Below are 27,286 nucleotides of genomic sequence, written 5' to 3'. Positions count from 1 at the left end.
ATTGATGACATTATGATCATTTCCCCCTTGAAGGAAGAAACTCAGAAGATTTCAGCTATGTAGTGGCAAATATGACTAGCCAAATGGTTCATCAATCCAGATAAAATTTAGAACTTATTGCAATCCTTGAAGTTTCTAAACATAACTTTGGGCTACGGAAAGTATTCTGTGAACAATAAGTAATATATAACTCTCCCTCCAGTACTCAGCCAATAAAAGATAGGCACAATATCTTTATGAACTATTTGGAAAGCTATGAAAAATATATAATGGGCAGTGGCCCAAGTGTGCTCCGAGACCCTCCCATTCTAATACATTCGCATATAATTTTCCAAGTTTCTGACAGACAATACAAGCAGATCGGGGGCTTTGAATAAGATCGAATACTGCCGCCTTGTGGCGGCCTCTGGGATTTTTTTACCCCAAAAGTTCCTGATGATGGCGCTAGAGAACTGGTTTGCCAGCATGCTGTTGGGCTCTGATGAAAACAGTCCCCATAACTTAAGGGGAGCACATTATATTAAGACCTGAACCACCGATGATATGATATGGGTGATATCAGAAGGAAGTTGTGATAAAGAGAAGTGGACTGTGAATTAGTCCTAAAGCAGAGATGCTACTTGGTCATGGGTGTGTTACAGCTCCTCAGAGACCCTTCTCATGACACAAATTCCATTTTATTTGAGAACTTGTTGAAGCTGATTTACACGTTTGGGTTGAGAACTCCACCAGGATAATCTGGAGAAAACCGTGACACGGGACCCCTGAGCCGCTGCCCCAATGGTAGGAGATTGGCACTGTCATTTGGGTTGTGATTTATGAGCCGTGTTTGTTTTTCTGCTGCTTTTCTAGGTACCTTATGTGGTACTCTAGGTGGCTTCCTAGTTTTTGTTAGGACTGGTACAATGCCTTGTCCTTGCTCCACTCCTTCCAGGGATGGCGAGGCTGCCAGCAGCCTACTCGATGCTTTTGTGTGCATTAGCATAAGATGCGTTCCTTGCTCTGAACAGACGCAGTCCGGCCCCAGAGTAGTCGGAGCGCGTGCTGACTTCAGCCCTCCCCTAGGCAGGCTGCTTTGGTAGCATTACAGTCTTTCAATTCATGGCACGATTCTAGAAACTTGAAGCCCTCCCCCCCTCCCATCAGGCCTGTCTTGGTACATTCAGGGATATGAGACAAATTTTTATAAGTATTGTTAACTTGTAGAGTATAACGACCAGGGCACATAATGGAATTCCCCTCACTGGTAGCAGAGAATGTGGTGTCTTTATTAAATGGGTATTTTGGGGTGGTTTGAGCAAAGAGAATAAACTAGGTAATCTATACCTTTTTCTAAGTACGACCTATGATTCTGCGAAGTGCTATTGTGCAATGATTCCCAAAATGTCATCCCTTGGACCAGCAGCATCAATATCATCTGGGACTTGTTAGATATGCAAGTTTTGGAGTCCCAGCCTTACCCCACTGAGTAACTGAAGGTGGGCCCAGAACTCTAACAAGGTTTCCAGGTGATTCCTTTTTTTTTTTTAGATTTTATTTATTTATTTATCTGTCGGAGAGAGAGCGAGCAAGCACAAGCAGGGGAAGCAGCAAGCAGAGGGAGAAGCAGACTCGCCACTGAGCAGGGAGCCTGACGTGGGGCTCGATCTGAGGACCCTGGGATCATGACCTGAGCTGAAGACAGATGCTTAACCCATTGAGCCACCCAGGCGTCCCTCCAGGTGATTCTTGTTTAAGAACAGCTGTCATAGATGGTCCATAAAAGTTCCTTTCACTGCTGTCATTTTCCTAAATTGTGCTGAGCAGATGGCACTCGGGTGGGTACGGATGACTTATTCCTAAATAACTTGAAACAGAAAACAGGGCCAGGACAACTAGCACTTTATCAAGTTATTATCTTTCAGATCCTTTTCACCTTCAGGATCCCATATATAAAAAACTAGGAAAATCTGTCCCCACTAAGTTTATTTTTCTGTGCTAATAACAGTCGTGAGACCACCATCAGACTAAGGTTAACTCAAGAAGCCCTGATGGTTATAATGCTGGCAATACCCCCAGAGGATACTCTTCCCATTCCGATTATTATTCCTATAAATACTCTTATACATATTGAACAATTATTTGGCCTGGCAATTCTCTGCTTCTCATGGTCTGAATGTGCCACTAATTCTAGAAAACAAATCACGAAAGGGAAGTCTGAAGGTCTTTGAAAACGCTACTTCATTCTTTATCACTGGATTTCCTGGAGTGGTATTTATTGTTGGCTTAAATGGTAGCAGCTAGTAACTGCGTAGTTTGTTGAGAGTATTGCTCAGTTGTACTACAGGCTCGTGTTTCCTTCTTTAAAAAAAAAAAAGGTTTTATTTTTTTGAGAGAGAGAGCGCACAAGCAGGGGGTACAGCAGAGGGAGAGGGAGAAGCAGGCTTCCCCCCTGAGCAGGGAGCCTGATGCGGGGCTCGATCCCAGGACCCTGAGATCATGACCAGAGCCGAAGGCAGACGCTTAACTGACTGAGACACCCAGGTGCCCCCAGGCTTGTGTTTCAATCACTACTTTTGATCTGTAAAACACCCTTGAATCCACAAGGGGAGACTAGGCTATAGAAATATGTAAGACATGCTCTTTCTCTTGTAGGGACTCGTAGCATGGTAAAGGAAATAAAATATGTACATAACAAATAAACATGTACATAACAAATAAACATGATGCACGTTGGGTGTCCTGAGAGAGGACCCAAGGGCTACAAGATTTCAAAGAGAATAGAGGTTTCTTTACACGTGGGTGATCAACCAAGTCTTCATGTGAGGTCATTTCAGCTGAGTCTTGAATACTTTTGGAAGGTAGGAATATGAGTGTGTGCGGTGCAGCCCATGAGTGAGCATGAAGAAGGCGGAGCCCAGAAAAAGCGGGTGACTGTTTGTATCTCTAATACCTAGTTCAGTGATTGGCACAGACTGGATGTCCAGTGACGATCATGTGTTCTGACTCATGGACAAACCATTGACTGATTATCATGGTTTTTTTTTTAAGATTTTATTTGTTTATTTGAGTGGGAGAGAGCAGGGGGTAGGGGCAGCGAGAGAGGGAGAATCAGATTCCCTGCTGAGGAGACGCAGGGCTCCATCCCAGGACCCGGGATCATGACCTGAGCCAAAGGCAGACACATAACCGACTGAGCCACCCAGGCGCCCCTGATTATCAAGTTTTTGGTTTTTCCTTTCTTCAGAAAAAAAGACAAAAGAAAAAAATCACTATATAAAATGTAAAAATCAGAAGACATATGAGGATTTCAAAAACATTAAGATGTGAGAGCAAAGTGCTTTTTTGAATCTTGAAAACATGATATTTGGTGAGTCTGAGCGGAGTAGAACTTTTGAGCACTGCATTAGGCATCTACAGAGCGGAATCGGGAGATGGAGCCAGACTGCAAAAGGCCGTGGATTCCAGGCTAAATCTTTTCACTTTCAACAGAGTTGCTGAAGGATTTTTGAGCAGATAGTCTGCTCAAAATAATAATATAGAAAAAAAAAGATAGTTAAATGCCATAAACTATGGGAAAGCCCTCCACTGCTTTGTGGAAAAAATAATAATTAGAAATTATTAGTGAGAAAAAATAATTAGAAAAATTACTGAGAAAATTGATACTGCTTCTGATGATCAACAACAGAGAACCAAATGTGTTGAGCTTGACCTGACTATGAGGCACGTGCTAATTGGTTTTGAACATTATTTACCCCAGCAACCTTGAACAGACATTACTCCTGTCATCTTTTTGTTGAGGAACCCTAGCTTAAGGAGGATTAAAAACTTTCCCAACGTACTGCTAGTGGATTCTGACATCATTTGCTTTTCAGTGCAAAGCTGACAGTGGGAAACTGGAGACCAAGTAAGAGGACTGTGAGATATTGAATTTGGAGGTATCCTGTGTTACATGGCCTCTTGCCCCAGGTCAGTCTGCTCCACATCTTTCTCCACCCTGCTCATACCCCAGGAGGCGGGTCCTAAGACCTAGTACATTACACAGAACTTCCTTGCCTTCTGGTTTCCAGTAGAGCTTAGCCAATGGGGGACACTGGCAAGGGCCCAGAGGGATGAGGGAGAATAGAGTTGAAGTGTTCCTCCAGGCTCCCAGTCCTGGGATCTGGCTGCGTCACCGCTCAACTGAAGGTCACAACTCCTGCCATCAGCACATGAGAAAATATAGCTTAGAATGGCATCCTCAGGCTGGCATGTGTTCAAGTCTTTCTTCCCTTTCAAGGAGCCAGAAACGAGTTCAGCCACAGTGGTGTAGTGCTGGTTTGAAGTAGACGCTTACTACCACATGCCGCCAATGACAAGGTTGATCAGCATGGAGAATCCAAATAGCAAACCACAGTTCAAGGAGCCCAAAGAGAGTCTCAACCTACTGTCTCCTAGTATTTCCCAGCCTTGGTTTTTCAGGGGCTTGAGAAACCAATACCTTGAACTTGGCATAGCTTAGCAAGTCTCCCTTGTGCTACTCATCTTATATATAACTTTTTTCTTTCACAAACGTTGATTCCCTGCTCCTTTCCTGAGGGAGGGGGTACCAAAATATAAAAGATAAAGGGATTAAGTTGAATGTCTGGCATTGGCCATTTCCCACACAAAAATCTAAGCCCCTGAAGTTATTTGGGCATTTGATGGCTTTCATTTAAAGCTAAGGATACATATTTTATTTAGGAACTTTTCATATTTTATTTATAAACTTATCTATGTACACGATTTGTAGAAGAACCACTTCCAGCTGTGTAATCTGTCACAAATTGCTCAATTTCACAATGGCTCCTATTTTTCAAGATAAAATGAAGAGAACAATAGCATATTAGAACTATTGTTACCTTGCCTTCAAAAATTTGGGATGTTTGAGTTTTTACTGAAATAAGAATATATACAAACTGCTCAGCCTAGGGTCTGGCTACTGGAAAATAAAGCAACAGTACTGAGCACCCACCAACCACAGGGCTAGACAGTGGAGAGCTTTCCCAAAGTTTATGGCATTGAACTACCAGCGGTCCTAGCAAGGGGTTTGAGATGCTAAGTGCTGAGCCACGGAAGGGGGCTCCCAAACGGCGGGCGTGCTGGGCTCCCCAGCGACAGTGGCGGGATGGGGGCAGGGGTCGCGGGGCACGTGTCCAGAGGCGCAGGCGCGGCGCGCGCTCCTCGTTCGCTGCGTGTCGCCTCCAGTCGCCGCGCCGCGGGCAGTCAGGCCAGCTCCATGAGGACCAAGCACGTGAACGTGCTGATCGCGCTGGCCGCCGTCATGCTCTTCAGCTTCTCCTGCTTCTGCATCTCCAGGATGACTCAAACCAGTAAGCTGCAGGTGGCTTCTGCGCCACCTTTCCCGCCCGCCTCTCCGGCTTCGGGGCTCGGGGATTGCCAGGACCGCTGGGGTCCGGGGGTCCGGGAGGGGGGGAGTGACGGGGGGCGACGTGAGACAATGGAGCTGAGACCAGCTCTCCTCTGAGGTGTTTTACAGATGTAGGCCCCCGCACCCTCGTCTCCGTTGGCGGTTAAGCCGCAACGGGCGCCCCTAGTCTACCCCTCGGCCGCCCCCGGGCGCGCGCGCTAACGGATCCGCGTGCGGGGCCTCCCGACGCCGTCCAGTCTCCGCGCGCCCTTGCCCTCCGAAGGTTCGAGGGTCCAGTCTGTGCCCAGCTTCCCTGCCGCCGCCCGCGCCTTCCTCTTCCCCATCGTTTCCAGAAGGGTGACTGTCTGACTTAACTCTTCTTACAAAGCCAACATCTTTCCACTTTTCCTGTTCCACGTTCTGTTATGGAGCCACACTTCAAGGCTCCCTAGAGTATTTTTTGGGAAGCCGAAAAGGGGTGAGGTGATGGAGAGACGGTTCAGAGCACGGGTACAGCACCGGAACTTTCTCGAATGAACCATGCGGCTTGCGTTACTACTTCGAAACACACCGAGGTTTTAATTCATTTTGTTTTAGGGTTCCCAATTTAGCAAATAAAAGTAGAGATTTCCTGGGGAAATTTGAACTTTAGATAAACAATGAGTAAGCTTTTAGTATAAAAATGCTATTTTATACCAAAGCCTTATTTATACCAAAAGACTTATTGTTTATCTGAGCTTCAAATTTAACTAGGTTTCCTGCATTTTATCTTTCAGTTCTACTTGTCCAATGTCCAGTGTAACATTGTAGCGTCCATGTAGTTGGATTTTGAATTTAAGCTTAGGAATCCTGTAAATATGTTAAGCCAGCCTTACAAGACTGTCCTTAGGTTGTTTTAGGTTAAATATTCATTCTTATTAAACACATTTATGACCCAGAGTTCACACAAAGTAACCTTGGTGGTAGTGTCAAGGATGGAGTTTGGAAGTGGCTTTAGTCTTCCAATTAATACGAAATTTTATCATGTATACACAATATCAACATTCTACTCCATTTATTTTGAAGGATTAGAAATATGTAATAATTTATCTGTTTTATGCTACTGATCTTTAATCATTTTATACACTTTCCCTCTTCTTCATTTTCTGTAAAGAACATTATCCAAATGTGTTTTTATGTATTTTAGGACAATAAACAATTACTACTTTTATAACAAAAAATAAATCGTTACTCCTAATTAGAAAGTAAAATGTAAACTCCCATTTAGAGTAATTTTGGAAGACAGTTTGGATTGGTAAAGTCAGAAGGCATTTTAATACAGCTAGTATTATTGTATTATATATTATAAACTGTGGACTTTGTGTTATGACTGGGAAAAAGAAGTTTGATCCCTCAAAGCATTTATACTCCCATCATTCATATGTTCAAATTCAGAAAATGAGATATTCTTGAAAATGCACCACTCTTAGAATAACTGATAAAACAGATTTCTCATGTTTTATGTTTATGTTTCTGTGTACCCTAGCTCTAAAATAGTTATAGAATCAATCCTGAGATGCTCTTATGTCAACGAAAGAAAAACTTCATTTAGTTTTGGAAGCAGCGTTTTGATAAGAACCAAAGGTAGTCCCAATGTTTTTTAAAATTTGATCCATAGTTGTAATTCTTATCAATGAAAACTTGGGAATATTTATTAGAAAGATGGCCAGGGGGTGCCTGGGTGGCTCAGTTGGTTAAGCGCCCAGCTCTTGACCTCAGCTCAGGTTTTGGTCTCAGCCTAGGGAGTTCATGCCCCACCCTGGGCTCCATGCTGGGTGTGGGGCCTACATATAAAAAACTATAAAGTCGGCCACAACTTAGTGCTTTATTCTTTCCCCTTATAAGTTTTTATGTGCATATAACCTTTTGTTCGTTTCTCTAAGCTCATAGTATTAACAGTTCATTAATTTGTTTAATAAATATGTAAGCTCCATGAGGAGAAGAATTTTTTTTTTCTGTTTTTGTCTGTTTTGTTCACTGCTGTGTGCCCAACATCTGGAAAAATGCCTGATATAATAGGTATGTTAAATATTTGTTGAGTGCTTGAATGAATGTGTGAATTAATGAATTTGATAAATACTTCTTCATGTTGTAGGAACTAGGCAACAAAAAATTTTTAAACCCTCACTTTCAGGGAGCTTAAATTCTGGTTAAGGGAAATAAACAACAATAGGAATGATATTGCTCTATGATGTCAGGTGTTGACAAGGGGGAGAAAGTGCTATTTTAGATAGGGTGGTTAAGGAAAGTCATATTAAGGCCTATTCCTGAATGAGGTAAGGGAGACTATTGAGTGGATATCTGGGGGAAGAGTTTTCCAGGCAATAAGAAAAGCAAGTGCAAAGGCCCTGTGGTGTAATCAGCTTGATGTGTTTGAGAAGCAGCTAGGAGGTTAATGTGAACAAGGAAGAGTTGTAGAGGTTTAAGATCATGGAGACCATAGCAAGAACTATGACTTTTATTCTGAGTAAGATAGAAAGCCATCTACATGAAAAGATCGTCAACATCACTAATTATCAGAGAAACGCAAATCAAAACCACAATGAGATACCACCTTGTATCTGTTAGTTTGGCTATTTTTAAAAAGACAAGAAATAATGAGTGTTGGTGAGGATGTGGAGAAAAAGAGAACCTTCATGCACTGCTGGTGGGAATGCAAATTGGTGCAGCCACTGGAAAACAGCATGGAGGTTCCTCTAAAAATTAAAGATGGAACTACTCATATGACCCAGCGATTCCACTTCTGGGTATTTATATGAAGGAAGTGAAAACACTAACTTGAAAAGGTATCTGTACTCCCATGTTTATTGCAGCATTATTTATAATAGCCAAGCTATGGAAGCAACTTAAGTATCCCTTAATGGATGAATGGATAAAGAAGTTATATATATTCTATTATAATGGAATATTATTCTTTCAGTCCCAGGTGTAGCTCAAAGTCAGCAGAGTCCATGATGCACATGTGAGCCATTCAAGACAATAATTTAAATGTCTTGTGGAATTTAAAGTATCTAGAACAACAGAGCATGAAAACGATTACAAGATAAGATAGGAGGGGATAAGGAGGAAGGAGAACATAATCTTGGAAGGAAACAGATGGAAAGTTTAAGGCTAAGGTAGTAGTGGGTCTGTGGATGTTTCGTTATGTGACATGCATTTCTGTGTCCTAGCAATTCTGCTAGTCAGGACTGAAATTGCTGTGCAGCCTTACGCAATGGTTTATGGCCCAGCTCCTCTTGTCACTGATCAGTACTAATGCCATATAGGTTGTTCCATATTTAAAATAACATCCCTACCACCAGATATATCCAAGGGAAACTCTTGAATATATTGACCTGGTATATTCTTGGTAGCATTTTTTATAATTGTCCATCAACAAAGAGAATTTATCTCTTCTAAGATAAATATGTTACTGTATATTCGAAACAGTGGAACATTTAACAGTAGTGGAAATGAATGGACTAGAGCTTGACTTATTGGTATGGATGGATTGCAAAAACATAAATTAAGCAAAAGAAGCAAGTACAGAAGAACACATATAAGTATTATTTATTAATATCTAAAAACAAGTATGAGTCAGCTTGCACAAGTGGTAAAACTTGAATGAAAACCAATGGAAGATTAATACAAAATTCAGAATTCTGCTTATTTGGGAGTAAGGAGGAAATGGAACATAATCTTGGAAGAAAACAGATGGAATGTTTAAGGCTCAGGTAGTAGTGGGTTCATGGATGTTTGTTTTTATTACTATCTTTCAAACTATTTTATATATGCTCTTCAATGTCTGAAATATTTCATCATAACCTAACGCATAGAGGGACTCACCACTCAAAGGGAGTGCAAAGGGTGTTGTTCATAGTGTGATTTGATTATTGCAAAGCATACGTGGAGTAATCTAAAATATATTTTACCTTTTTAGCTTCATCTCCTACCAACTGCCTCAGAGAGTCTTTCTTTGGAACCACATTGGGTACAAATAAATGAATAATAAATTTGAAGTGGCCTGCCTATGCTTCAGCTTCATGCCATTCATTCCCCTTTCTTTTGACCCCCCTGAGTGAATGACTGGCTTTCCCCTCAGTATGCCATACCATTTCGTACTTACGCGTTTACGTTGCTATTATCTTAGTTTGGAATGCCCTCCCCTGCCCTTTGCTGTAGGGCAACATTCTGTACATTCTTCAAGTTCTCAAATATTCCCTCTTCTCTGAAACCTTTTCCCTCCTCCTTCTCCCACTCCTCAGTCTTCCTTACTAGTTAATCATTTCTGCCTCTCTCTGCCCGTGGCATTTGAGGAGAACTCCATTTTCACAATTCTATTAGTTGGTTGTTGAAATACATGCTCCTTCCTTCATCTCTTGTCAGGTGATTTAGAGCAGGAACCGGACTTTATCCCTGTTTGTTTCCCTGTCGCATAGCTCAGTGAATAACACATGGTAAGTATTAAGTGGCAGAAAGAATGCGTACCCGGAGATGCTTCTCATTGCTGGAGGGGTTAGTGAATGAAATAGGGTGGAAGAGTCAGGTCATGGCCATAGCAGGCAAGACCTTGTATATTAAGGCAGGTAGTTTGGACTTAATTCAGTAAGCATTCAGGGAACCATTTAAAGTCTTTGAGCAGTGTTTCCAGAAGATTAATTGTGGATTGGAGGTGAGAGACTAATTAAGAGACAGTTGTAATAATGCAGCTAGAGGCAGTAATGACCTGAACTATGGTAAAGTCAATGATGAGAAAGATAAAACAATTAAAGAGATCGATAACAATGCTTCTCAAATTTTAATGTGTATACCAATCACCTGTGAATTTTATTAAAGCACAGATTCTGACTCAGTAGGTCTGGGGTGAGGCCTGAGAACAGGATTTCTTTCTTTTCTTTTCTTTCTTCCTTTTTTTTTTTTTTTCCGAGAGAAAGAGAGAGGAAGCACGCACATGCGAGCAAGGCAGGGGAGGAGCAGAGGGAGAGAGAGAGAGAGAGAATCTCAAGCAGGCTCCATGCTCAGCATGGAGCCCAGTGAGGGGCTCGATCTCACAGCCCTGAGATCATGACCTGAGTCAAAATTGAGTCGACACTTAACTGACTGAGCCACCCAGTACCCCAAGAGATACTGCATTTCTAATAAGCTCACAGGCGATGCCAAGAACGTGCTGTCCAATATGGCAGCCCCTATCTAGGTGAATGTCGAGCGCTTGAAATATGGTTAGTGCAACTGAGAAAACGAACTTTAAATTTTGTTTTATTTTAACTAATTTAAATTTAAATATAAAGCCTGAAGCAGTGTAAAATCTTCTCCACTAAGCAAAATTTTATTGTTTTGGTAAGATTGCATTTCACTGTTACTATTAAAATTTTGCATGTGAGTTAAGATGTACTGTCAGTACAAAATATACACAGGATTTAGTATACGTAGTACAAAAAAGAATGTAAACTATTCCATTAGTTATTTTTTATGTTGATTACATGTTGAGAAATATTTCAGATATATTGAATTACATAGAATATATTCTTTACAATTACTTGTTTCTTTTTGATTTTTAAAAATGTGGGTACAAGAAAGTTTAAAATTACAAATGTGTCTTATATTCGATTTCTACTGGATAGCCGTGCCTTGGACTCTTGCTGTGAGATGGAAAGGTCAGTGGTACTTAAGATCTTACCTGGCCTCTTTCTTATGGACGGAAGTCACATTGGCCCATTGCACACATGGACTGTTGTTTGTTTTCACAATTTCACCACAATTAAGTCAAAACATCAAATTATTGTTCATTTCAAACCTTTCCAACGTAGTTTTATAACATTTCACCCTCACAAAATACCTGAGCGAATATGCAAGTAATGTAAATATTTTAAATAGAATATCTTTGAATAGAATTATCAAGTAAAAATATATAAGAAGCAGATCTAAGACTAGGGAATATATCCTTTAACTTTTTTGTATGGTTGTTTCTGTAAATACTACTTCCTCTAGAGAAAACTCTTTTCATGTTTTCCAAATTGATCCCTCAGGGACTGACTTAACATTGTCGAAGCTTAGCTATGTTGCATCACCCTTGATATATCAACTTCAAATACATGATTCAGTTTGCAGAGAGACTATTACCCCAGGAACCCCAATAACATAGAGTTATACTGGTTAAGCTATGTCTACTTCTAAAGTTTGTCGACATCTTCAAATAGTATCCATTTTATTAATATTCAGGATTTATCTGGGATAGTTGCAGTTCATTCGATTAAAGCACAGTTCAGTTTAAAAATCATTCGGGGCACCTGGGTGGCTCATTCGGTTAAGGATCTGACTCTTGGTTTCCGCTGAGGACATGGATCTCAGGGTTGTGAGATTGAGCCCTGCATCAGGCTCTGTGCTGGGTGTGGAGCCTGCTTGGGATTCTCTCTCTCCCTCGCCCTCTGTTCCCCTCCCTCTCAAAAAGTAAGTTGTCCCCCTGCTCTGTCTCTAAGCCCTCTCGTCCTGCTTTCTCCTGAACCCACTCCAGCTAGGCTTTCTCTTCACTGCTCCACAGAACCACTCTCATCAAGGCCCCCGGGGACTGCACACTGCTGTCTCACAGCCCTCACCCTGTCCTTGTCCTCCTTGTCCTGTTCAACAGTGCTTGACAGTTGATGGCTTGACACATTTTTCTCACTTGGTTTCCAAGGACTTGACACACACCCGAGTTTCCTCCTGCCTTACCAGCTAATCCATCTTAGCTTTGTTACTTCTTCTCATTTGTTCAACTTACAACTTTGAGGTGCCTTAGGATTTCATCCTTGGGCCTCATCTCTTCTCTACTCATCCTCATTCTCCTGGTGGTCCCCTGTGTCTTACCACAGGTCTCTCTAAGTGTCTGTGTCCAGGCCAGGCCCGTTCTCCCGCTGGACCCCCACATGGAGCTGCCTCCTGAGATGTGTGATAAGCATCTCAAATCTGACATGTCTCAAACTAGGTTCCTAATATTCACACCAACACTTGCTCCCTTCATCTGCTCCATCTTCATAAATGGCTACTCCTTTCTTTCAGTTGCTCAGAATTTCATTGCCTCCTTTTTTTTCATATCCCACATCAATGTCAGCAAATCCTATCTTCTTTATCTTCAAAATAGATCTAGAATTAAACCATTCCTCACCACTTATCCCCCCAACAATCTTTTCTAAGCCACAGACATCTCTTTCCGGATCCCCCGTCTTCAGTCTTAGTTTCCCCAACTCTGTTTTTCACACAGCAGATAGAAGGATCCTGTTGTGGTGAATCGGAGTAGGTGACTCCATGCTTACAGACTTCCACCGGCTCCCCAGTTTGCTTAAAGTAAAAGCTAAAGTACTTACAAAGGTGGCTTTGTAATTTCATCACCTACTGCTCTTCCTGTCTTCAGTTTGCATCAGCCACACTGGTCTCCATGCTGTTTCTGGAGATAATGGGCACGCTCCTGCCTCAGGGCTTTTGCACGTGCTCTTCTCTCTGTACCAAAGTTACCTACAGCATTTCTTCATTCTCTCTGTTCTTGTCTGTGCTCACACGTTATCTCCTTAGAAAAGCCTTCTCTGATCACCCTGTTTACAGTAAAATCTCCCCCCACCATCAACACTCTAACCTTTTTCCCTGCTTTGTATTTTTTTTGTATTCACCATTTTCTAATAAAACCTATGATTCACTTATTTCTTGTTTGTTCCATCCAGTCAGGTGTAAGTTCCAAGGGGGCCAGGAGTTCTGTCTGTTCTGTGCATTGTCATATCCCCAGGCCATGTAACAGTATTTAGTGTAATATTTGTTGAACGAGGGAATTAATTGAGTGGCCAGGCCATTGTTCTGGCTGGTGAGATGTAGAAGGCCCTGAGAAGAGCATCCCTTCTCAAAGAAAAACTCAGGCTTTGCTTAGAACTATAAATGAATTCTGAACCCTCCATCAAGTGTTTCAGGAAGAAACAGAAACTTGCTTTGACTCTTGACTTCCCCCTCTCTGCTGAGACCAAATGGTTGATCTATCTGCTATACCCACATCTTTCCATCTGTAGAGAATATGCAAAATCCCTAGTATTGCACTGTGAGGGCAGTGATGATCGACACAAGTTGCCAGCCAGTACACTGACAGGTCCTGGAGACCAACCTGTCATTGCTTCAGCTGGATTGACTGGGGGGCCCAGATTAGGAGGTCTTCAAGAGGCTGCTGAGAAAAAATTCGTTCAGAGCAGCAAGTCCTCCGTCTTTTCTTACTGGGTAATTTATATGTACAGATTACATTGTGGATTGAATCTAGCAGTGCCTTTTCACTCTTGTCATTTGTCATTCACTCTTGTCTGGCCTTTCCTGGGAGGTGGATTGAGGGAGGAAACCGTGTCTCTGGTGCCACCACCCACTCACAGAGAAGACTAGAGATGTAGAGCCTTGAATTGTGCTGCTTGTATCGTAACAGGCTAAGGACTTGTGCAGGGATGGGGCATAACACTCACTGCGGAAGACTGCCAGAATTCTTCATAATTATAGGATTCTCTGTAATGATTAGCCAGCCAGTTGTGTCTTTCCCTAAACCTCCACTGCCCTGTTTCAGCAAGCCTAACAATGCATAAAACCCGAATCTACTTGTGTGTGTGTGCGTGTGTACCCCGTTGATGGGAGCCCCTGTTGGCAGGATACTCCATATAATACGAAATTGTTGCATTTGGGAGATTCAGTGACATAGACTTGGAGTTGGAGAGGTGTTGTGACAGACCCTAGAGATGGAGCTGGCTACTGAGTGAGGACTGGAGAAGTGGGGTCCCCTCCAACCTAAGAGGGAGACACAAAGCATCTTGTTAGAGAGCAGTGAAGCAGCAGGTTTACTTTCCTCTGTTGTATCTTGGGGTGCATGATCTATGGAGGCTTGGCAGAGAAATATTGGATATTACAGTTTATTAGTGGCTTCCTATCTCCAGTAAGGTAGCTCAAGTGATGCAAGTTTTGTTCCAAGCTGGCCCATCTGAAAGGTGAATGGAACCAGCAAGATGGATGTACCGTGCTTTCAAGAGGAGCTGAGTCTGCCCATGGCCAGGGATTCAAGGCCTTCGGGAACCTCCCAGATAGTACTGTTTTAACATCTCACTCTTTCTCCAGCCTCTTATGTGTATCATATATACGTATTTATATATAAGCTGTGTATGTGTATATGCACACACACATATATATAGTGTTATCGCTACATTGAAGCATGTATTTTATTTTTTTTTGTTATACATTATAGAAAATTGTATGATACCATTGCTACTTATATAAATATATACACATATGTTTCCTTTGCAGGTAATCAACTAATTAATTGTAGAAACCATATTTTGGAGTTTAAAGAAAAAATGCTACGTTTAAAAAATAAAACTGAAAGAAATCGTCAAGAGCTGATCAAAGCCTTGAGTAAAGTGAACTATGAAATGACACAGAGAAAAAATATGTCTGTAAACTTAGGTTTGTGTTGCTTTTGTTTTTGTGTGGTGGTTTATTTGTTGGTTTTGTGTTTTGTGTTTGGGAATTTAGATTTCGTGCTTTCTGATTTTAGGACACTTCTCCCCTACAAATATAACTAAATTGGTACTTGTTCTTTTATTGCGAGACATACACAAATCAGGTAGAGAGATATCATTGATATGCTTCCTCCCCTCTGTAGCTCAAAAATGGTCTTCCTGCGTTTTCTGTGTGACTTGCACCACCATCGTGACCCATCAGCTAGATGCAGCCAGAACCCAGAGCGTCAGTCTAACTGCCCCCCACCCCCACCTCCTCTCGCATATTCCCATTTCAGTCAATAAGCAATCCTGTTGATTCGCAGTCCTATGTATGTCACACATCTGTCCACATTTTCCCATCACCATCTCTGCTACTCTAGTCAAGCCGCCTTCATGCCTCGTCCGAATGACTGCTAACATCTCTGTTTTTTCTCTCTCTCCAGACTTGTCCCCGCCTGTCTATTTCCACTGTAGCCACAGTGAGGGCTCACTGTCCTGTGTATCATCCTGCAGTGGCTCCCATTTCTCCAGGATAAAAAGTCCTGCCTCTGTTTCCCCTTTTGTAGTCAGGTAGTCCTCACTCTTAATCCCTTGCAACCACTAATCAGTTCCCTGTTCTTAGAGTTTTCCCTTTCCCAAAAATGCAATAAAAATGGAATCATGTAGTGTGTAATCCTTCGAGACTGACTTCTTTCACTTAGCAAAATTCATGGAAGTTGTTATGGGACCCCATTTTTGTTGCCTTCATATTGCTGAGTAGCATTGGATTATATGGACATATAGTGGATACAGTTTGTTTAAACTTTTACCAATCAAAGGACATGTAGGTTCATTTTTTTGACAATTACAAGTACATGTTTCTGTAAACATTCATATACAGGTTTTTTGTATAAGAAAATTTTCTTAAAAAAAAAAAATATATATATATATATCCTGAATACTTACCGGCATATTGGATGGATATGTGATTTGGAAACGTTTTCTTCCAATCTGTGGCTAGTCTTTTCATTCTGCTTATGGTGTCCTTCAGAAAGCAAACATTTTTTTTTAAAGATTTTATTTATTTATTTGACAGAGATAGAGACAGCCAGGGAGAGAGGGAACACAGCAGGGGGAGTGGGAGAGGAAGAAGCAGGCTCACAGCAGAGGAGCCTGATGTGGCTCAATCCCATAACGCCGGGATCACGCCCTGAGCCGAAGGCAGATGCTTAACCACTGTGCAACCCAGGCGCCCCAGAAAGCAAACATTTTTAACTGTGAAGTTCGATTTATCAATTTTTCTTTTTATATAATATTTTTGATGTTATCTTTAAGAACTCTTTACCTTCCTCAGGGTCATGAAGATTTTCTTTTATGTGTTTGTTTTTAATTTTATAGTTTTCGGTTTTACATTTGGGTTTCATTTGAGTTGATTTTTATAAATGATATGGAGTACAGGTCAGGATTCAGTGTTTTTCATGTGCATGTCCAAGTATTCTAGCACCATTTATCAAAAGGCTGTCCTTTCTGCATTGAATTGCCTTGGCACCTTTTCCAAAAATCAATTGATGCTATTTGTGTGGATCTATTTCTGGGCTATCTCTTCTGTTCCATCGGTCTATGTATCTTTTTTTAATGTAATATCACACTGTCTTGATTACTATATTATGTATTATGAATTACATAGGGTATGAGTCTTCTAATTTTGTTCCTCTTTTTCAAAATTATAGAGGTATCTTCAAATGAATAGTACAAGTAGAGTCACTAAATGTTGAGCCACATAACAAAGTTATAGAGATACAAACTTTAATGTGATATTAATCAAAATAGCAGATCAGATTATAGCATCTTTCAGTTATACTTCATTTGGAACTGACAGTTCTGTTAGTCTGATTATGTAGCTCATAGTGCTAGACTTAAATATTACTTCTTAAATAAATATGAATCAATAATATTTGAACTATATTTTATAGCCATATGATTTCAATAATTCACATTTAATTGTATTTCTCTTATATATTGAATACTAAATCCGTTAATCTCATTATGAAAAATTGTACCAAAGAGAGAAAAATCCCTATGGTCATGCACTTAGAAACCCTATTTTTTCTCTTTCAGTTGAGAAGAAAATGAATACATTGGGTAACAATGAAACAGCATCTAATACATTTGAAATCCTAAGGTTCTTTTTTCCTCATCTAAGGAAAGTAGGCAGAATTTATCCTGATGTAATCATTGGCAAAGAGAAAACAGGTGGTAAGCAAACTTAGAATTAGAAAATCAAATATAGATATTTTGATCTTTGAGGATATGCTTTTAAGTTTTGTTGTGTTTGTTTGTTTATTTTTTTTCAAAGTAGGCTCCACGCCCAATGTGGGGCTTGAACTCAGAATCCTGAGATCAAGATTTGCGTGCTCTACCGACTTTGCCAACCAGTTTTTAAGTTTTTTTGAACTCTTCTCCAATTATTATTGTGTTTGTTTTTAAGTTTTAAAATGCAATCCATTAATATAATACTCTGATATTTAGACCATGAGCCTATGTGACATTAATTTGGACTACCAGAAATCAGTATATGACCTGGCAGAAAAAAATAGTTCAATAGATATTTAGAGACTTGAATTCAAATTCAATTTGAATACAAATGTTTTGAAAATAGGTCATTATAAGTCACATAATACATTTGACTTATATTAAGCATCGCTAAGTACCTGGCAACTCTTGTCTCCCTTGGTTTTGATCAATTCATTCTTACCCGGCTATCTTCCTATTTCCCCATCTTGCTGGGGACCAAGGTCGGCAAAAGCTTTACAGAAGAGGTGATGTTTGAGCTAATCCTTAAATAATGAATTCAACTTCAGCAGGTATTAAAGAAGAGAGAAAGCATTTAAGTTAGAAACAGGGATTTTAGGGCGAGTCCCAGAATGCTTGCCATTCTTACAGACCTTGTTTATTCTAGTCGAGTGAGTCATTCAAGGCCACTGGCAGCAAGCTACAGCCCACAGGCCAAATCTGCTACTTTACAATGAATATTTGTTGAACCCTAGTCAGTGCTCATTGTTACTTGTCTGTGGCTGTTCTCCTGCTACAGCGGCCGAGTGGAGTAGTTGGGACAGAGACTGTATGGCTGGGAGACAAAAATGTTTACTATCTGGTCCTTTACAGAAAAAGCTTACCGACCTCTGTCTGATCTACGTGGTTCCTTGGGAATAAGTAGTGTTGTTCCATACGCCTCTGCCAAGCCCGCTGTGTTGGGATGGCGGGGCCGCGTGGCATTGTGTTGCATCTGCATTCTCACTGTGTTCCATATACCAAGTTACTGTGCTTCCCTTCTTTTTTTCTATGTTTTCTTTCATTGTCTCATTTGACCCTCACAACCCAATACAGGAGGACCTATGATTATCTCTATTTTACACCTAAGAAAATGGAGGTTTAGAGATATTAAGGTACTTCTTGAGATCACATTTGAGTCTTTAACGGATTCCCTCTTAGGAGTATTTTGAATGTGGTGTGTGTATGTACAGAGACATGCATGCATGGGTGTGAATATATGAGAAAGTGTGTGCTACCCCAAAGCTATAGGTAACAGGAGGAGGAGAGGAAAGACATAGGGGAAAAAAAAACAAAAAACAGTACATAGAAACTATAAAATGCTATATACCAAGAATAAGCATAGCCTTAAATAAACATGGGCAAAGATAACCAGAAGCCCATGCCAGAGAGTGAAAGGAAGGAGGGAGAGATGTTTGTCATTGGGAAGAACAAAAGAACTCTTTGTATAGGGGTTTGGGGTGTTGAGGTAACCCAGTTAGCAGAACTGTGTTAAATCCTGAATAATTTTCTAATTCCCTAGCTATTTCCTGATTTCCACCCATGCCGTATATATTGAGGCCCCTTTGGTGGATTTTCATAGGTTCTTGGGAGGAACAGTTTGCCTATAAGCCTTCATTACCAGAGCTAATTTAAAAGGAGATTTTTTTTTTCCTGGTAACTAAAAGATCATAGCACACAAAACATTTGTAAAAGCACTGAAGCCTGTGGCAAGGCCCACTGGGGAATCTGTCATCAGTCTTATTCTATATTCTGAGTATATCTCAAAAAATTTCTGCTCTCTACTCTCTGTAACTGTTCTTTCCGAGCTTTCATTTCTTGCCCAGTGTATCGAAATAGACTTGTAAATTGACTAAAGTCAATCCAATCTTCATTCCCTCTTCAGAGCTATGTACTGAAATGCATAACATCATGCTCAACTCTTGCTTAAAATCCTTTAGTGGATCCTAGGGCATATAGGATGAAGTTAGCTCCTTGACATGGTGTATGCACAGAAGACTGTATCTTTCAAATCTCAAGTTTTGTCACTTCCCCTCCTTTCCAGTAACCCCAAACACATACAGGCCCTATGAATAAGCCAAGATTAGCACATTCTGATCACTGCCTGCAATGAACCCACCACCTCCCATCAACCACAGCTAGCTTGTCATGTAAGTCCCTTCCCCAGGATGACTTTTCAGCTTAACTGACAACATTTTTTGTGCAGTCCTCCATGTCCTCAAATAACCAGCTTCTACCAGGGGAATAGTGGTGAATAAGACATAGCCCTCATCCTCCTACAGACACGTGAGAGAGCAATAACAGTATAGAGTGACTAGTCGCTATAGAGTGACTATAGACAGAGTGACTATAGTATTTCCCTGTCACAAGGGAAATACAAGATGGAGCAAGTAATCCATACTTGGGGAAATAGGACATTCTGGACTTTCTGGACAAAGTGACACTCACCTGAGTCATGAAGGGTGAACAGAATTGGAATAAACTAAATAGGGGAAAAGCGGATGATGGATAGTGGAAAAGTAGAGGGTGTTCATCCAGGTAGAGGAAATGAAATAGGAAAGGACTAACAGCAAGAGGGCCTGTACAAAAAGTGTGGCATGTGTGCACAATTGGGGCTGGAAGTTATTGTCAGTATCACATGGGGCAGACGCCAAGTAATAAAGGGACTTGGCCATTCACTTATTCACCCCAAATTTATTGCCATTATTATGTATTCTAAGAACAAGAAGGGTGATAAGTACTATGTGAGATGAAGTAAGAATATATAGGTGGTACACCCAACCTAGTTTAGAAAGAATGTGTAGAATTAGCACAAGGAACCTGGAGAAGAGTGTTCTAGGCAAAGAAGGGATGGCATGTGCAAAAGCCTGATGAGAAAGTCCTATTCGGTCAACTTGAGAAGCTGAAAGATGTTAAGTAAGACTGGTTTAAAGAGAGGATAGTTGAAACAGAAGAGGTAGGTCGGGACCAGGTCATTAAAGGCCTTGTAAACGTTTGTAAACCTGTTCCTTACCATAAGGTATTGGGAATTATTTCAGGAATTGCATTTTAGAATGGATCCCAAAGTTTGAAACTTGATTCCTGCCTCACACCAGCCCTAAAAATCAATTCCAGGTGGGCTGCAGATCTAGATATAAAAGGCAGACAATAAACCATCCAGAAGATATTCAGGAAAATATCTTTATGACCTGAAGATAAACAAAGATTTCTCAATAGGAATCAAAAAAGCACTAACTATATAAAGGAAGAGATGGTTAAATTGTACTATATTAAAATTAAGAATTTCTGTTCATCAAGAAGTAAAACATTGAAAAGGGAACCCAGAGTGGGAGATGATATTTGTAATACACATAACTGACAGAGCATTCATATTCAGAATCTATAAAGAGCATTAATAAATAAGAAAAATCCATACAACTCAGTAGAGAAACAGATAAGAGCTTAAGCAGGGATTTCACCAAAGAATGTCCAAAGACCAATAAACATATGAAAATGTGTTTGAACTCAATAGTAATCAGGGAAAATAGTAATCAGGGAAATATTAATTCTTACTGTTCTCACCAAAGTTCAATAATTGTTTGTTACATAAATGTTTCTGAGTTTGTTGTATACCAGGGCCCTGATTGTTTTGACTTTTTTTTTCTAGTTTTATTATTGCTTTTTTAGGGAGAGGATTTTCTGAGTTCTTTACTTAGCCAGTCTAGAAGCCCTTATCCCCATCTTGAAGGTGGGGAAATGGAGGCTGGAGAGGCTGTGTATCTTGCCCAGGTTCATATGTCAGGCACTGGTGTTGAGTTTGGGCAGACTTTACTGATATAATCTTAGCATCTATTTGGATGACGTGAGATCTGTTCTCCCAGTGTTCCAGTCAGTACTGGGCAATACAGGTAACTTAGGGGTATGGATTCATTCTATTAAATCACTTGGAAATTACCTCATACATCTTTTTTTCACAGATGAAAACATTTCATAGTGTTTGTCCTATTTTGGGTTCCAGCATCTCCTTAGAAGAGAAGTAGAGAATCTGCCAATGTGTGACATTTTGTACCAAGTTAGTTTTATCTTTCATTACACTGAAACCCTCCAACATGAGAACATCTTGGAGTCTACTTAATGCTTTTACTAACAGTCCACTGCAAATTGGAATTTGCTCAGGCAGAAAATGAACTTTGTGATAAAAATTAATAGTAGTTTGGATAATTTTTTGTAATATAGTTTCAGACACTCTTTATGACCATACAACTAACCCAAACATACTAATAAGCATAGATATTAATGATAAATTGTGTTTTTCTCTATGGCTTCAAATGATGATTCCATGCTCCTGTGTCTGCAGTCTCTTTTGCTCTGGGTATTTCCACTGTTAACAGAGGAAATCAGAGTTACCTGAAGCAAGCCCTGAATTCTGTAGTCTCCAGGATGACTCCTTCAGAAGAGAAGGACTCGGTGGTGATTGTCTCTGTTGCAGATGTACGTATGAAAAATAAGTGGCTCTCCTCATGCCCAGCCTGTGGTCTCCAAATACCCTTCCTCCGTGGTAATCACTGTATCGTTTTAGATTTTTTTTTCTTAAATTTAAAAAAACAATTCATAGATGCCTTTTTTGGGTAGCAGACAATGTATTTAATACTTGTTTGACACTACTGAGAAGGAATTAAATATGTTAATCCAAAAAAATACAGTGGTTCCATGTGGAGAAGAAATAAGATTGCACTGTTAAATATGTTACTAGGAGCCCTGCATACTGTATAGTACAGAAATTATATTTACAAATAGAACATCAAAATTGAAGCTATAGTAATAAAACCTGCTGGCCCAAAAAAGGTAGGGATATGAATCAAGAGATAATTTATGTAATCTTAAGTAACAATAGCCACCATGAATATTGAGGGGCTCCTTTCTATATCTGGAGGATGGTAGACAATTTTATATACATTATTTGTAGCCCACATTACATCCCTGTAACGTAGGTGTAGCTATCCTGATTTTACAGGTGAAGAAACTGAAGCTTATAGAAAATAACTTGCCCAGTAATTAATACAGCAGATTCAAATCCATGTCTAATGGCCCCCAAATTTTCTTTTTTTTTTTTAAAGATTTTATTTATTTATTTGACAGACAGAGACAGCCAGCGAGAGAGGGAGAACAAGCAGGGGGAGTGGGAGAGGAAGAAGCAGGCTCCTACCGATGAAGCCTGATGTGGGGCTCGATCCCAGAACACTGGAATCACACCCTGAGCCTAAGGCAGACGCTTAACGACTGCGCCACCCAGGCTCCCCTGGCCCCCAAATTTTCTATCTTGCCTCTAATGCCATGTAAAATTTATATAAAGCACTGGATAAATATTGACACATAAAACCTTTTGGAGGGGGAATTTGGCAACTTGTATTAGATTTAAAGTGTGTATATATCCTTTGTATCAGAAATCTCAGTTCTGGGAAGTTAGCCTAAGGAGATAATCAGGCAAGAATTCCAAAATAATAAAAATATGACAGAATGTACAGTATCTAGATCGCCAAGTTTCAAATGCCAGCTTCTCCATTTCCTGGCTTGTGAACTTGAACAAGTTCCTTCACTTCTCTATGCTTCACTTTCTTTCTCTGCAAAATAGTGATGATAACATTACCTATGTCATAGGGTTGTTTTGTCAATTACATTAACTATTATATTTTACAGTATTTGGATTGATGCATGGCACGTAGTAAGTGTTCAGTAAGTAATTATTTTAAGGATTTTAGGTGCACAATCGCTTTATAAAAGCATAATACTGGAAAGCACCAAAGATGTCTATCAATAAGAGGCTGATTAAATTTTTGCGCCTACATTGCAATAATCTGCAATGCAATTGTAACCATGGAAAAGAGAATGAATAGCTGTATTCACTGACATAGAATGATGTCCATATCATTAAGTGGGAAAAACGTAAAGCATCACATTTAACATAATATTATCTACATAAAATGTGATAGACGGAGGAGGAGGTAAGAAAAGATACAGACAGATGAAATGTATAAAGAAAAAAGAAAATGAGCAAACCTTGGAACGATGGTCTCCGAAATATAAATAGTGGTTATCTTCAGATAGTAGGAGTTGGAGGGATCTTTGTTGTCCCTTCAACATTCTTTTCTGTATTTATATTTTCTATAATAAACATGTCTTTGAATGCAGAAAAAACTCAAAAAACAAAACAAGTAATTGAAGAACTAAGAGGAAAATATAAATAAAAGATTAAACAGTCATTCTCTCCAAGTTTAATTTCTTAATATTGAAAGCATATAGTCTCCAAAATGTGTCAGTTTCTGTATGTAAATATTACGATCTTTATTTCTTTGCTGCTGACACAGTGCACGTGTGCCTAAAATGTTTAAACCAGTAATAAAATATTAGGGGCAAATTTTAAAATGAAAGATAGAATGCTTAAAAAGTGTAACTTTAGCACTATGTTTAAAAATATAAAATATTTCAGTGTAACAAATAGCTGATTATTCAATTTATGGCTACCTTAAGAACCTTAAGTACTGTCATGGAGTTACCTGCATCATGATGGATATTTTAAAATAAACAATCTGACTGTATATGTTTCAGAGTACTCGGATTTGACAATATAACTGTCATTATTCAAAATTTTTCAGAGTTTTATATTAGGACTGCTTGGGGCCCTGAGGCAATATTGTATAAATGCTATCACTTTGGTTAAAAAAAACAAAAAACAAAAAACTGAGAATGTACTACCAAAAGTTATTTACAAATGAATCTGTCATGTAATCTAGCACAGAATTTGATAAAGAGTAGGCACACAAGGTTTGTTGATGGATGAAAATTTGGGAATTAAGCCAAGTAACACCATCTGTAAAGCTGTGGTATAATTTTGAAGTATGTTTACTATCCTATACTACTCATAAAATGAAGACACTTTCAAAAAGAGCAGTTCTTAGAAACAAGCCATCCCATTTTTAGGACAAAATTGTGTTAGATACATAGGTTTCTGCATACTAATTTTTAAGTGTAAATAATGTGTAGTGGTATTTTGTACTGTGACAAAGGAAGAATGGAATCTTTTCAGTACTCAAGTTAGGTCTTTAAGACACGTGGATATTTTAAATTCTTTTATAGACGGTGAAAAAACAAAAATTCTTAGGATGAAATGACGTTCCACACATAGACTAGACTCACATGTAGCAAGCATGGTAGCAAAACTATGAGGCATGCTTAATTTCAGTAAACTGTTTTTCTCATTTTCAGAGAAATGAAGATTATTTAAAGTCTGTTGTTGACATGATTACAAAAAGGTAGGTACTGTCTGATAAGTTTAAAAATATGTTCTTTCATTTTTCTATTTTATTTTTTCTGCCCAATTATATTATTGTACTAGTGATCATATTCATTCTGATAAGCATAGCTGTAGAGAGAGAACTACTTAGAACTACAGGTACTTCGAAGCTGTGACAAAGTATAGCTTATAACTTTCCCCAATTTTGTAGGTTGTCTGCCTAATAAAATCCGCCTTTTCCATGTTATTATCATTGTATGTATTCTCCATGAAATCCACTTCCTCTGAGAGAAGCCCACTAGAATGTTTTTTAAGCGTTCTTGTGTTCCTTCCTGTATGAAGTCACATTCTCCACTTCTGCTTACCAGCTCCTGCTGGATATAGCCTGGGAGATGCATGCACCTGATGATGAACCAGTCTTCCAGATCTTTATGTTCAAGTGCATGATACAACTGGTAAAAAAACAAATCACAACCAGGAAGCTGGTGTTTCGTATTGGTACAGGGAGGGCAGTAGGAGAACATGCACAAGGGGAAGTCTTTCACTCTACCTGCAAGACCTAAAGAAAGTAGTAATTGAGCTGGGTCTAACGGTGTAAGTAGGCACTCTTAAAGCAGATAAAAGGAGAAAGGGACTGCCTGGCAAATAGAATTGCTTGAGAAGGCAGAAAGGCCAAAAAGAAGCAGGCTAGCTTTTTGGAAATGTAAGTATATCCTGGAGTATGAATGTTTGCGATTAAGGAAGGAGTATCAGTGGGAGTTAAGACAGGCTGTGATAAGATCATGAAGAGCCTTGGGTAACATGCTAAAGATTATGTACTTTATGCTACAGACCAGGGTTGCAAACATGGCCCTCAAGCTGAATCTGTCCAACAGACAGTTTGGCTTCGCCAGCAAAGTGTTCTGCTCTTGTTTTGTTTTCTTACCAAATAGCTCAAGGGGATGAGGCAGTTATTTTCGTCAAGAGAATTCTAGCTAATAGCTGTAAAATGAGTAGAATTAGAAAATCACCGCTTTGAAATAACTGGCTCAGGCATGTCATTAAGTGACCCGTGCATGGGGCGCTTTGCGAGGAAGGTATATCAGCCAGCATCCAAACAGGAAAACCCTTGGTAATTCACATAGAGGGAATTCAATACAAAGAATTGATCAAAAAGGTGTCTACAGGGGCTGAGAACAATAGAGAAGGAAGGAAATGGGAGAAGCATAAAGGAAGATGGGGTTGTACGTCACGATCTGACATTGGGCTGCACCTGCTGCTGTGCTGTTGAAAACATGGACGATAGCAGTGCCGCCCCTGTCAGAGCTGTAACCTCCGCCCACTCCACTGCCTGCTGCTGCTGGAGCCTTCACCCCGACCCCAAGTAGGAAGGATGGCCTCCTCTTTCACTGCCTTCTAATCTCTTGGTACTGCCTCCCCTAGGCAGAACCTACCCAGAAGCTGGCTAGCAAGGGGGGCTGGGGTTGTGGCATGCAGACACCCTGCTCCGACAGTCCCTGGCAGAGCAGAGTGTGAGAATGGGGGCTGAGGCTCAGGCACCTTCTGCAGGAAGGGCTCACGTGCCCACACCTGAGGCCCCCACCTGAGCACCTGAGGCTGATCGGTCTCAGCATCACTGGAAGTTAGACAGACATTTTGTGTCTTCTGTTGTGTAGCAAATGAAATACACTGTGAAATAACTATAGAGAATTATTGCCCACCACCTTCCAAAATACAATATAACACAACACAAGACAGCACAGGCTTTTTTTTTTTTTTTAGTTTCAGAGGTAGAATTCAGTGATCCATCAGTTGCATGTAACACCCAGTGCTCAATCCATGATGTGCCCTCTTGATGCCCATCACCCGGTTACCCATCCCCCCACCGATCCCCCCACCCCCACTCCAGAAACCCTCAGTTTGTTTCCTATGATTATGAGTCTCTTATGGTTTGTCTCCCTCTCTGTTTTCCTCTTATTTTATTTTTCCTTCCCTCTCCCTGTATTCATCTTTTTGTTTCTAAAATTCCACATATGAGTGAAATCATACATTTCAGACAGAACAACCTTTAATCTGATCTAAAGTCCAGTTTAGAGTATACACAGTGAATAGAGGAAGCAATCTATGGTAACCACTAGAATGGAGGACATTCTATAGGACAGTTGACCCAGTTCTATTCAAAAAGATAGTTGAGGGAAAAAGAGAAAAAGTGAAATGACTGGTCTGGATAATAAGTTCAAAAAAGAAGTAAGAGGTAACTGGTTATAATGAGAGGATCCTAAGTGAATGCTCACTGGAACACCCCTGCCCGCACCTTCACCCATTAGATACTTGTTAGGATACTGGGCATATTTGAATATCAACTGAATATTAAGTAATATTAAATAACTATTCCTAGCCTTGTAAGGTGTGATAATGGCATGTGGTTGTGTAAATGTCCTTTTTTGATTTTGACACTGAAGAATTAAAGGGTGAGAACTGATTATCTAGGATTTATTTTAAAATTACCTCAACAAGAAAAAAGGGGGCTAAATGTATGAAACAAGTATGGTTTAAAAAAAAAGTAATGGTTATTTAAATCAAATGATTTGGGATTCATTGTAGTCCCGCTTCTGTGTGTGTGTGTGGTAATTTTCATAATAAAAGTTTAAAGACTTGAATTAGACTATTCTCAACAAGCTCAGACTGACGGGGAGAGATGTTAAAACACAGCAGCCTGAGGGAAAACTTGTGTTTGGGGAGGTCCGGAGATGGGAGCACCAGGGGTGGTTTTATACATGCTCTCATTGATGGGGAGGAAGCTGATGGACAAGGTCTGTGGGGGGCAGGGGGGTGGGGTTGGATGCAAGGTACACA

The 27,286-nt window shown here is 40.1% G+C and overlaps 1 protein-coding gene across 1 annotated transcript in view; it reads left to right on the top strand.

Moving 5' to 3' along the window:
- Positions 1-5,236: 5,236 nt before the first annotated feature.
- MGAT4D (MGAT4 family member D) overlaps positions 5,237-27,286 on the top strand; it is a 38,637-nt gene continuing 16,587 nt past the window's right edge. The window contains exons 1-5 of the mRNA XM_040625993.1: positions 5,237-5,330; positions 14,675-14,833; positions 16,969-17,106; positions 21,518-21,651; positions 24,424-24,470. Coding sequence (XP_040481927.1) covers positions 5,237-5,330; positions 14,675-14,833; positions 16,969-17,106; positions 21,518-21,651; positions 24,424-24,470 — 572 coding nt within the window. The remainder of the gene's footprint in view (positions 5,331-14,674; positions 14,834-16,968; positions 17,107-21,517; positions 21,652-24,423; positions 24,471-27,286) is intronic.

This window comes from Ursus maritimus, unplaced genomic scaffold (genome assembly GCF_017311325.1).
Source record: "Ursus maritimus isolate PB19 unplaced genomic scaffold, ASM1731132v1 scaffold_11, whole genome shotgun sequence".
Classification (NCBI taxonomy): Eukaryota; Metazoa; Chordata; class Mammalia; order Carnivora; family Ursidae; genus Ursus; species Ursus maritimus.
This window is presented reverse-complemented; position numbering and strand designations above follow the sequence as displayed.